The sequence below is a fragment of the Megalobrama amblycephala genome, linkage group LG4, assembly GCF_018812025.1.
Source record: "Megalobrama amblycephala isolate DHTTF-2021 linkage group LG4, ASM1881202v1, whole genome shotgun sequence".
NCBI classification, from domain to species: Eukaryota; Metazoa; Chordata; class Actinopteri; order Cypriniformes; family Xenocyprididae; genus Megalobrama; species Megalobrama amblycephala.
The window spans coordinates 1,477,139-1,490,261 of NC_063047.1; the positions used below are offsets into that span (position 1 = coordinate 1,477,139).

General features: G+C 32.1%; 2 protein-coding genes across 2 annotated transcripts; one reads left to right on the forward strand and one right to left on the reverse strand.

The window, feature by feature from the left end:
* Nucleotides 1-2,446: 2,446 nt before the first annotated feature.
* Nucleotides 2,447-6,933, reverse strand: surf2 (surfeit 2). Its single transcript, XM_048186728.1, has 6 exons — nucleotides 6,684-6,933; nucleotides 6,398-6,549; nucleotides 4,598-4,701; nucleotides 4,322-4,516; nucleotides 2,894-3,030; nucleotides 2,447-2,555 (listed from the first exon to the last, which is right to left on the reverse strand). Exons 1-6 carry the CDS (start codon nucleotides 6,756-6,758, stop codon nucleotides 2,469-2,471), a joined length of 750 nt encoding a protein of 249 aa, XP_048042685.1. The 5' UTR covers nucleotides 6,759-6,933; the 3' UTR covers nucleotides 2,447-2,468.
* Nucleotides 6,934-7,111: 178 nt separating this feature from the next.
* bbln (bublin coiled coil protein) lies at nucleotides 7,112-9,705 on the forward strand. Its single transcript, XM_048186729.1, has 2 exons — nucleotides 7,112-7,340; nucleotides 9,339-9,705. Exons 1-2 carry the CDS (start codon nucleotides 7,262-7,264, stop codon nucleotides 9,545-9,547), a joined length of 288 nt encoding a protein of 95 aa, XP_048042686.1. The 5' UTR covers nucleotides 7,112-7,261; the 3' UTR covers nucleotides 9,548-9,705.
* Nucleotides 9,706-13,123: the final 3,418 nt, after the last annotated feature.

Genomic DNA, 13,123 nt, shown 5'->3' on the forward strand with positions numbered 1-13,123 from the left:
GTTACTACACAGTTTATTAACTTTAAACTTTTAGAAAATGAATGCATTATTTTTAATATGCTCTTATATTCTAAAATAAAAATATAAACACACGTGTATTAAACACAGATTCATTTTGAACAGTATTATTTACTGCTGAATGAACACCCGTAAACTGCTTTGCTGTCTAGGACCATCCTATGGTAATTCATATATATTTATACAAGCTATACATAAAATTACAACTTATATTTGCACAAAATCATGCACGCATGTACTTGAACTAAGTAATGTAGTCAGCTGGTGTCGTGAATTTGTTCATCCTGTAACACGCCGAAACACAGCAACTAGAATTCATAATATTTTCAAATAAATCAAATACATTTGAAGTTCTGACGACTGTTGAAACGGCTAACAGCACCACATATCCAAGATATATTATAAACTTGTTGTGAACCTTCTGAGAGCGTTTTGTTGGCCTTCCTCTGGTAGTTGTAGCTGCTGTCACCATAGACTTAAACAGGGCGCGCAGCTGTGACCGGTCCCAAATATGGCGGCGGGCATAGCGGAAGTGACGTCTTTGAAACCCATGTATACTCAAACGCGCGCGCGCACGGCAAAAGAGTTCGATAAAAGACTCTTTCAACAATGTATTATAGTTTTTAGTATATTTCAGTAAAAAAGGTGCATACTATAGATAAATTATATTCATTATTATTATTGTAAATATAATAAAAAAGGATAATTAAATTATTATACAAAATATTATAAATAAATAATTATAAAAAATAATAATTATTAATATATTACCATCATTAGTAGGCCTAGTATTAAATTGTATTGATTCAATAATATAAATATAAGTCATAACAATTATAATAATTATTATCATATTAATATTATTATCAGTATTAAATAAACTATATTTAATAATAGTTTAATAATTAATAATAAAATTACAAATTATAATATTGTAATTTTATCATATAAATATGATGATTAATATTGTTAATATTTGTAGTATTAAATAAATTATATGTATTATAATAATATAAAAAACTATAAATAATAATACTAAATAAGTAGTAATTGTTAATAGTAGTATTAAATAAATTACATTATAATAATATAAATATAAGTAATAACAATAATAATAATTATTATTGTTAATATTATCAGTATTAAATATTTATAATATATTAGTATTAAATAAATTTCATTTAGTATCACATAAAATTATTATTATTAACATTGTTAATATTAGCAGTATTAAATAAATTACATTTATTATAATTATTTTGTATATATTATCAGTATTAAATTATATCTAATTTAACTTAATAATTAATAATACATTTTTAGCATAATATAAAATGATATACTAATTAACAATGTTAATATTAGTAGTATTAAATAAATTACATGTATTATAAAATAAAAGTCATAAATAATAATAACGATAAAAATAATTAGTAACATTGTTAGTAGTATTAAATAAATTTATTATAATAAGAAAATAAGTAATAATTATTCTAATTAGTATTATTAAATTATTGTTGATATTATTATCACTATTAATTAAATTTAATAATATAACTTAATTAACAATATAAATTATAAATAATAGTTTTATTAATATTATTATTAGTATGAAAATGTATTATAATATAAAAATGATAATAATAATAATTATTTTAATTATTACTGTGAGGAAAACACAGAATCACAAGACAAAATCATGTAGATTGCCCCTCATCAGACTGAGCTGTAAAGCACACACACACTCTTTAAATATTTATCTATGCCCCTCATATAAATCAAAGACAATTAAAGGGCATAATTATAACAGCTGCATCTGTTTCATGAGCACGTCTGTAAAATTGCACACGTGACCAACAATATCAAACATACAGGAGACAGACGGCATCTGCAGCCACTGATGATCATTAAAAATCTGAGGATTCTCAATAACAACCTGTGTGTGTGTGTGTGTGTGTGTGTGTGTGTGCCTAAATCATCCCATTCAGAATACAAAAATCATCATTTAACTAGTCAAGATCATGCAAAATCCATAACTTTATCAATTAGTTTCATATAATAATGTCAACAAATCATAAGTAGTATCTCTATAGTCACTATTGGAGTAAATTGACAATTTAGTCATCAAAACCTTCACTTTTGGACAATAATTTGTATTTGAACAGTAAAAGTGTTTTTGGCATTTAGCTGATGATCGAACAATCTGACAGAAAAGACTCAAGCACAAACGACACACTGCTGAACTAGTGTACATCATAAACTACAGCATCATTTAGAGGCCGAGTCTGTGCAGTGATAATTAATAAAAAGGTGAATAATAACTATAAAAGCATCTCAAAGATATTAATATAACTCTGCTGTCAAACTGAACAAAATGCCTTCATTCAGATCCATCTCCAGAAACACTGACAGAAAAAAAAAAGCACCATTTCAGTGAGTTACAAACTTTATTATTTCCCATTTACTTTGCCAACGTGTTTGAAACCCTTCTTCTTTCTGTTCTTCTTAAATTTCTTTGTGAAGCCAGAAGAATTAACCTGAAAAATCAACAGTAAAGACACACATTAAAGTCTAGAAAAACCTGACGTCACGCCGGTTCACACCTCATGCGGTTAAAGGCTTCGTTCACCCAAAAATGAACATTCTGTCATCATTTACTCACCCGTAAGACCTTAATTCATCTTCAGAATGACTGAATTATTGATGAATTAATGACAGAATTTAAATTTTTGGGTGAACTAATATTTAATTTGCATACAGTGAATTCACAAGGTGCCACACATGCAGAGATATACGTGTCAAACCTTCATAACAGTGTTAACATCATACACTTCATATAATGCACATGCATGTCAATCAAATCAGTGACACTGACCTTTTTTCGTTTCTGCGTCTGGTTTTCTACTTCCATTTCAGATACTTCATCATCATCATCATCGTCAGTCTCAAAATCATCTTCCTCCCCGTCTTTCATGTTCTGTTCTTCCTCTGTCTTCTGTGTGAACATCGTCGCTGCAGAGAAACACGACACACTTAACATTAACAACTGAAATAAAGCTGAAATGAAATAAAAAATGAGGAAAGTTGAAAATTATTAAATGGAATTCTGGAAATAAATAAAAACTTTAAACTGAAATATTAGCTTTATTAGTATTAAAAACTAACTTTTTATTTATTTATATATATATATAAAATAAAAAATGAAAAAAGCACATAATGAAATTAATAAAAATTAAACTAAAATTAACATGAAAACTAAAAATATAAAAACAAAAGCTTAAAAGTTATCAATAAAACCATAAAACCTATAAAATATAAATAAACTATAATACATATTTTTAAAAAATATTTTATTAGTTTTTAGATTTTTAAATATATTTTTAAATAATACACAAAAAACTAATAATTAACAAAAGCACATAAAATTAAAAAAAAAAAAAACTAAAATGAAAACAAATAAAAGCCAATTCAAGATGTTAATAAAACTATAAAACTAAAATAAAATTAATATTTCATTAGTTTAATATTTAAAAAAAAAAAACTTACACAAAAGCACATACAATTACTAACATTAAAAATTTAACTAATATTAAAATGAAAACTTTAATAAAAACTAAAATATTAGCTTTAGTTTTTTAAATATTTCATTAGTTTTTTTTTTTTAAATATTTCATTAATTTTGGAAAAAAAAAATGTTTTAAAAAAAAAAAACTAATAGTTAACAAAAGCACACGAAATTACTAAAAATTAAACTAAAATGAAAATAAAAAAAATAAAAATAAAAGCCTATTCAAAATACCAAAACTTTAATAAAAACTAAAATATTAGTTTTAGTCTCCAAATATTTAAATAGTTTTTTTAAAAAATATATTTTTATTTAAATATTTTTTAAAAAGCCTAATAATTAACAAAAGCACATTCAATTACTAAAAATTAAACTAAAATTAAAATAAAAACAAAAAACTGAAAATATAAAAATGAAAGCCTATTCAAAATATATCATTTTTAATAAAAACTACAATATTAGTTTAAATATTTTGTAAGTTTTTTTTTATTGTATTTAAATATTTAAAAAAACCTAATAATTAACAAAACCACATTCAATTACTAAAAATGAAACAAATTAAAATGAAAAATTCTAAAAAAATAAAAGCTCATTCAAAATATTAATAAAACTGTAATAGCAAATAAACACAAGTCATCAGTGCACGCTATTCTAAATCAAAACTGCAGTTTATGAGTAATAAATATAGCTAAATTAACACCGGTCTGTTGACTCGTGTGAGAAGAGCGCGGCACTGACGTGGATAAAGGTCGGACATGCTGTCGTCGGAGTCGCTGTCCTCAGCGCCGCTCGAGCTCAGAGCACAGATGCCGCTGTCGTCCTTCCTCTTGGGCTGTCGCTCACTTCCTGCGGCCTCGTCGTGCTCTTTGACTCTCCGTTTCCGTCGGAGTTGGACCGGGACAAACTCCACCCCCTGACGAACACACTCCTCATCTGACACAACGACAAAGTGCTGCATGTTAGTGTCATGAACAGCTTTAATCAGGAAAACAACAAGGTGCAGGTTGTACTTACACTGCTCTAGAGCCTTCCTGTAGCGTTTGCCGTTGACGTGGCGTAGAACGTGCTGCGGCACACGGTTGATGTGACGTAACGTGAGTTTGCAGAAGAGATGATTACTGAGGAAAACAGAACGACAATATGCATGAGCGTCGCTTTCACAACACTTCAAATCCCTCAGTTCTCTCCATCTCTGAAAAGCTGAGCTCATGTTGATTCATGTTTTATTACGAGCTCTGTCATTACACACCAGACAAACGCGAGAAATCGGGTCCTGCCAGGAATATCATGTCTCCTTTAGGACCCAGAGTGATCCTATTAGTTCAACAGACTTTTAATGGGTAGTATTTTTAAACGCCTGATTATAATTCCCGCAAAATCACATTTAAATTGTTTAAAATGCGTTATAATGACCATTAATGTCATGGATCATATACTAGTGTATAACTGAAGCTATAGGTAGTGAAATCAAGCATTTCTCATTCTTACTGTTTTTTAGTTAGCTTATGTACTAGCATAGCATACATCTACCCGATTAGCCTGCTAGCTTAGCTTATATTATATTAGGCATGTTTTTTGCCTCCAATATCTGTTTCTAGTTTGTTTTATTATGCAATACATAGGCATTTTGTTTTATATTTCAAGCATGTTGCTTGTGCACTTAATGTGATAAACATCATACAATAGTGAAATAGGTTATTATTAGTCATCGCAACAACAACTTTTGATCAGGCATTACCACCTGGGTCCTAAATGAGACCCGATTCCAAGGGGGGACTTGACACAGGAGAAACTTTTCACTATTTTCGGATATGCACGGGTGAATTGTCAATTTTGAACAAAAAAAAATTACATAGTGAACCTTTAACTGTATTGTGATTTTGCAGTTGCTAACGCTGCATCTGAAGTCGAATACTTCTCTATTATATAGTATGCGAACAGAGTAGTATGTACGAATTCATAGTATTCGAAAAACTGTAGGCGAAAAGTACCCGGATGATTTACTACTTCCGGCGAGATTCTGAAGTGCGCATGAACACTTTACTATCCCATGAGGCCACGGGAGAGGATTTGTGAATGGAGTTGAAGGGACGTAACTGACGCAGGTAGGTCATGTGACGGTAACAACATGGCGGATGTAGTACATCCGGATTTTATTCATACTATAGCTGCGTCTCATTTCGAAGGCTGCGTCCTCCGGAGGTCGCATTTGAAGGCTGCATACGTCATCGAGGCGGTCTCATTTGAGAAAAATAACCATTAGATTGCAAAGTAAGAAAGAAATTACAGTATTTTACACCTCACGAAGAATAGCAGTCAATGTTATTATGGTTATTTTTCTTAAATAAGACATCTTTGATGACGTATGCAACCTTCAAATGCGACCTCCGGAGGATGCAGCCTCCGAAATGAGACGGCGCTTATATATAAAACGTACTCTTTCAACGGTCGTGAAGTAAATTTAAAGGGTTAGTTCACCTAAAAATTAAAATTCTGTCATTTATCACTCGCCCTCGTGTCGTTCCACACCCAAAATATTCTCGTGGCTTTATAATATTAATATTGAACCACTTTACTCACATGAACTGATTTAAATATGTTTTGAGTACATTAATGGATCTTGAGAGAGGAAATGTTATTACTCAGGTCTCACTGAGCCATCGGATTTCATCAAAAATATCTTAATTTGTGTTACGAAGGTCTTACGGGTGTGGAACGGCATGAGGGAGAGTAATCATTTTTGGGTAAACTAACCCTTTAAATTCAAATGTAGTATACTGAGAACGGAAGTGTTCTGTACTCTAGTGTACTTACGGCTGTTTAGTGCTGTTGACTACATGGGGCTCATACTGCTTGTAGTCAAACTCCGCCTCAGCGCTCAGTTTCTTGTATTTCTTTCCTGAAGTGAAGTGCTGCAGTTCATCGAGGCTGCAGGGAAACTCGTGCTCGTTCAGTGTACACTTGATCTGAGAAAACACAAACATAACGAGGAATATTGTTAATAAACATACAGACACATTCAAAGCGTCTACACGACATTCATTCACGACTTTATCTCCATTTTAACAGCTGAAATGTGTCATAATTCTGCGTTATTGACCTTCTTAGAGTCTGTGAGTTGAAAACAAGGATGCTTCTGTAGAAATGCTCTCAAATCCTCTGGTAAATCCTCCATGACGACAACATAAACAAAACATAAACAAACTAAATCTATATGAGGGGAAAACCTGATATTGAAGTAAATAACACAAAACCGCTGTAAAAACACACTAAACTAAGTGGATAAACGCTTGTTTTGCTGCACGTTGCGCAGCGCGACGTTTCAAAAACTACAACTTTACGTCATATAAACACGACGTTGACGCAAGACCGAAGGCTGTCTATCGCAATGCCAGAAATAAAACTTTTTAAAGCTGCGAAAGCATGAGAGATCTTAAAGTCATCATAAAATTTCTATATTGCATCTTACCTCATCAATATTTTGAATAATGAAATATTTCGAGCTGAAACAGCAGATGATTTATAATTCTGATGAGGCGCGTTGTTAGACCGCTCGTGACAGTCAGCTGACACTGAGCTGTTAATCTTCGTTCGGTCTTTTACTCTGTAAATATATACATTTTTATTGACAGTATTATATGAATTTTGCGAGTTGCATTGTACTATTTTAAGTTAAATATGTCTGGACCAAACGGAGATCCCAATATTTCAGTTGATGATGGAATAATCGAGGATGAAGATGAATTCAGTGATGAAGGTATAATAATAATAATCATCTCATTCTGTAATATGTTTTACTTTTGATCATTTTATTAGTTACTACTAACAATAAAACTACTGTTAAACTAACCGTTGGATATATATTTATATGGGTCAATGGCGTGATGGGTAATTTTTTTGTCTAAAGGCCTTAATAATAATAATAATAAACAAAGATATGACATCCAAAGTATGTAAGGTAGTACAACTAGATCTCTTTTATTGAATTTAAAAGGTTTTAATTATATTTTGCTACATATAAAGGTATTTTAAAGTGTCAAAAGGTCATTTGGTTTAACTGTCCAACCGTTCATTTGTGATTAAAATATCGTAAAATGTAATAAATGTATATATTATTTATTCTGGCATGATTTTATAACATCATATATCAACATAAGTCATGCTTTGTTATGAGAAAGAATGTCCGGAAAAATGAATTTCATTGATGTCATTTGGAGTAACCAATATAAAGGGACCATTTTGGATCAAGTCATGTGGTCAATATCATGTGACAGGATGTGACATCATTTAGACACCTGCAAAGGACCACATGGTCATGAAGCAAAGTAACTAACTCTCTATTAACTATTTAAAAATGAATGTTTTCTCTTGATCATACGCATATCCTGAAACATCAGGTCATTCGGTGCAACCGCTATAAAACATGGAAAATGTTGTAATATTTGAAAACCTTGTACTAAATATAAAATGTTTGATTGTCCTTTTGCTAGATATCAGCCTGTTCGCATTGTTTGAACATATTGTCATTCGGTAAAACCAAAATTTTGGTTAAACTGAATGACTTTTTTGGTGACAAATTTTGTAATCTTGTAATAAATAACAAAAACAGTGTTAATTGATTATAAAAACCACATAATCTCATTGTTAACACTTAATAAAACTTCAAAATTAATTATATCTTCATTATATTTTTGACTTTTATTCGTCAATGACCCATATATATATATATATATATATATATTTACTAGGGCTGGGTAAAAAATACTGATTTCTCGATTTTAATCGATTCTCATTTTTATGAACCGATATTGATTCTTAAATCCCAAGAATCGATTAGTCTAGTCTGTTTCCAGTTGATGAATGAGCAGAATATGTAGCTCCTCCCATCCAATAAATCGCAATAATCTTTGTGCTTTGTTACTTTTGATATGAAGCAAAGTCTCAGATTTCAATGACGTCCATCTTATTATGAGATTCAAAAAATAAATAGCGTTTTGGCGCTGTTTAATGTGGCGTGACAGATCGCTTTAGCGCCTCAGTTAAAGAGAAGCATGTGATCATCCTCTCCTCCGCTTTAATACCAGTTACAGCGAAATAAACATGCATGAACATCTGAAGGTATGTTAAAATATACAGTACAACTTACTGAAATCCGTATCATGTCTCGTGTAATCGCTCAATCAGTGCTTCAACCTCAATAAAACAGCTTCAATGTCACGTGACGTCACATTTACCTCAGAAAAACATATTCAGTGACCATAAACTCATTAGTCAGCTAGAAAAGTGCTCTAGAAAGATAAATATAGCAATGCACCGTTACACATTCACTATAATCTTTAATGTTCTTCAATATTTAATGCATGTTTGAATAAATCAGTTATGACAGCCGCGATTTAAATGTTTATATTTAAAAAAAACGAATTGGAGTAGAAATATTATGTAATTCTAAACTTCATTTATAATAAAAACATCGAGTGTAATTTAAGTGTTTGTGTATAAATAAGTTAATTTAACCTTCAATATTATTATAGTAGTACCAGCTGACTCTCATGTGTAGTTTACAGCATTAATCGAGTTTTTCCTCTAGAAAATTTGCCATGTACTGAAACTGAAATAATACATCCAAAATTGAAAACATGTGAATAGTAATTGAATCGAATTGTGGCAATACCCAGCCCTAATATTTAGGCTCATATGTAATACCCTAACTGATAAAAATATATCGTTCAGTAATGGCGTCTTGGTCTCTAATCAGAATATGCAGCGATCGACTCCATGCTGGACCAGATCAACTCGTGTCTGGACGACATCGAGGACAGAAATGATGCTCTGAACGGAAAACTGCACGAGCTGCTGGAGTCCAACAAACAAGCCCGACGAGAGTTCAGACAACAGCTGAATGATGAAGAACCTCCTCCTCCTCCTCCAGCAGAAGATCCAGCGTCCAGAGACACACAGACCTGACGTCCATCCTCAGACTCTTTCCTGTTTTATTAATGCATTCAGATGTAAAATACCTGCGTTATCGTCTCAGTGGACCAGTAGGGTAGAATATATGTGTGTAAATGTCTTTGTGTTGGTTGTGTCTAAACTGTACCGTATTAAATGAAAGCAATAAGGCACATGATTATGTAACAACATTCTACTACAACAACTCTTCTCTTCTCTAAAGCAGCCCAACATGGCCCCGCCCCTTTGTTGAGTGTTCTTGGGGGCGGGGTTTATGTAAATTTTAGGGTTTGTGATGTCACAAACCCAGGAAAAGAAAATATCTCTCTTTGCATTGAACTTTGAGTGTCGTAACTTTGCAGATGTTGTTTATGCTCAAACAGCAACATTACACACTAACTGAAGTTAAAAAAGTGAAATCATAATCAAGGACCCCTTTAAAATGTGGTAAAATCACTGTAATGCACCTCCTCGAGTGGCTTATTGCTTTCATATGATATGCAATGTGAATGAGAAATTTATTTATTTTTAATAAACAGTCATCAAGGATGTAAACAAATTGATATAGAAGTACTTGACTTTTTTCCCCCTCACAATTCTGAGAACAAAAAGTTATAAACTCAGAATTGCAAAGTCAAAATTACCTTTTTATTTCCTGTTCTGTGGTGAAAACATAACCCAGTCGCCCTTGTAATCAACAAATATTTTAATAGAAATTAAAATGAGCCAAATGCACAAAACAAACATTGGAAAAACATGAACTTCCAGCTGCTATAAAACACTTTTGTTGTGTTCAGTTTGTCAGAATATGAAACACAGTTTGTGTTTAGCTTGCCTTTAAACAAAGCGTCCCGCTGACCTTCCCCTTTCAGAGCTCAAATCATTATTCCATGATAGGAAAACTCTCGGTAAGTTTGTGCTTTTTCATCAGCAACATGCGGTTTATAAGCTGCTGCAGATGAAACAAACCCGACTGACTATATTCTCTCCTTCCCGACAGCTGAATTATCACTGAAGATGAAGCCGCATTAAATCAGTTCTTGCCAACCTGACTAGGGCTTTTTGTCATGATTTTTAAACATAAAGTGAAACGTCTGAGCAGTTCCCTTCTGTAAGACACACAAAATCAAAAGTACACCTCAAATCATTGTCAGTAATCATACAATCAATAACATTTCAGCCTGATCTGAATTCAGTATGAAAAATGGTGTTGAAAACATGATGCATGGATTTCTGAATGGATCTGGTCACATTTCGTCCCAAAACCAATGGAAATAAATCAATTATATTTTGCATTTGAAGCCTGAGGGTAAAAATACTGCATTACAGTAATGAAAATAAAATGTAAAATGCCCGGATGTTGTTCTGTATAGAGAATATTGGCTGAAAAATAATATGACCATGCAAAAAGACTTCATTTTGTTTATGCAAAATGTCGATTTCTCTTTGATTTTGGATGGAAATGCAACATGATCATGAATGCGAACAGATGCATTTGCTGCAGTGTTTTGTCGTCAGATAAAAGCTCATGATTAGAGACGGAGATGCTTCTGCATCAGCACAGTTTCCAGTGTATGACGAGATGATGCATATCGAAATCAATAAGCGAATGCCAATCCTCATAAAACCGCTCCGTTTAGTGACAAAGTAACAGGTGACGGTTTCTATCAGGGACACAAACGGCAGATGAAGCTAACAGAGTTAATTCTACAGATGAAAACGAGTCCAGGTCAGATTTCACTCCTAAATAAAAAGAAGAAATAAAGTTATACAGAAAAACAAAGAATATTTAGGTCCCATGAAGACTTTTTGAATTGCGACTTTCATGCCAATTATGCACATTTTAATATGGTGATGCAAAAAAAAAAAAAATAAAAATACTGTTTCTGTTAATTCTCATTACAGTTGCAATATATTATTATTTTTCATTTTTTCACATTGAAGCGATGAGAATGTTTTTTTTTTTCATAATGAGGAAAATGTGCCAAATTGTCATGAAAATAATGTCACAACAGAAACATCCTAAAGGGCTTATTTTCTGTTCTTTGTGAGATTGACCAGAATATAATCAGCGTCAGAGTTTCACTGACGGTACAAATGAACCGATGCAAGTCAGAGCGAAAACTAGACCAGGTAAAGTCGGTGCAAAAATAACATTTTGGATGCGCCACAATCTCGGGAACCCACGTTTACTGAGAATATATCTTCTCAGTCTTCTATAAATTCAGTTTCTTGAAGATTTCTGCACTGTAAGATAACGTCCAGGTCATGTGTGCGCTTAATAACCCTAAAACAAGTCAAGTAATCAAGCTAAACGCAACTGGTGGAATCGCGTAACACACGGTTTTACCCGTACACCGTCGACCAGAAATGTTTAGCATTCGATATGAGATGCTATCTGAAAGTGTGAGCCAATCACAGCGCAGCACATTTAAGTCTAGCAGCTGAAAACACGATCATCGCTGGTTTTGCGATGCTTTTTAAACACTGCTCCATCCGAGCGTTTGCACTTAAGGCAGAACTCCATTTGAAGATGTTTAGAAGAAAATAACATCAGCGTTTGTGTCTGTCATAAATTCATCCGGCTCTAGAACTAGTGTGTGTGACCTCCCTAAATAAGGTTCGTCTCCCTTCTTTTTACAGCCTCGTGTGACACTGATTTCAGAACTACAATCATGTTTTTCACGTTTCAGTGCTGCTACATTCTACGTCAACGCAGACGTGCCGCTCCATCGGCGAGGGTGAATCTCAGGACGAACATGTTCAGATCATGATCCAAAACCAAACCGAAGAACTGTTAAGATGTTTTGCGTTGTGACGCTGCTTGCATGATGCAGCAGTTTCATTTACTGCAGTTAATTCAATCTGTCTGGATGACATTATTACTTTTTTAATATTAAAATTAAATCGGCATACATTATATTCAGTAAAACAAGTTTTGCAATAATGAAATTTTTGCATTATGGTAATGAGATTAACATTTCACATTAAAGTATTGAGAATTGGTGAGGGTGCGTGTGCAATTATCATGAAAACTAGATGATAATTCAATCCTAATGGTCCTAAAAAGGTGTGTGTGTGTGTGTGTGTGTGTGTGTGTGTGGTAGTCAACATTTGGAGTGGATCAAAAAGAAGAAGGTTTTAGGACAACTTTGATGAACTTTTTTGATCCACTTCAAATGTTGACATACATACATACATACATACATACATACATATATATATATATATATATATATATATATATATATATATATACACACTATCAGTCAAAAGTTTGGAAAATTACTATTTTTAATGTTTTTGAAGTCTCTTATGCTCATTAAGGTTGCATTTATTTCATAACAAATACAAAAAAAAAACAATAATATTGTGAAATATTATTACAATTTAAAATTATGGTTTTCTATTTTAATATACTTAAAAATATAATTTATTCCTGTGATCAAAGCTGAATTTTCAGCATCATTACTCCAGTCTTCAGTGTCACATGATCCTTCAGAAATCATTCTAATATGATGATTTATTATCAACGTTGGAAACAGTTGTGCTGCTTAATATTTTTTTGGGAACCTGTGATACTTTTTTCAG

Bases quoted from the DNA above. Each gene is read 5' to 3' on its own strand.
- surf2 (XM_048186728.1), bottom strand. From the start codon at position 6,758: ATGGAGGATTTACCAGAGGATTTGAGAGCATTTCTACAGAAGCATCCT. The intron at 4,702-6,397 runs GTAAGTACACTA...TGTTTTCCTCAG, and splicing joins GTCAACAGCACTAAACAGCC to TAATCATCTCTTCTGCAAAC. The intron at 4,517-4,597 runs GTAAGTACAACC...TCGTTGTGTCAG, and splicing joins CAGGAAGGCTCTAGAGCAGT to ATGAGGAGTGTGTTCGTCAG.
- bbln (XM_048186729.1), top strand. From the start codon at position 7,262: ATGTCTGGACCAAACGGAGATCCCAATATTTCAGTTGATGATGGAATA. The intron at 7,341-9,338 runs GTATAATAATAA...GTCTCTAATCAG, and splicing joins AGATGAATTCAGTGATGAAG to AATATGCAGCGATCGACTCC.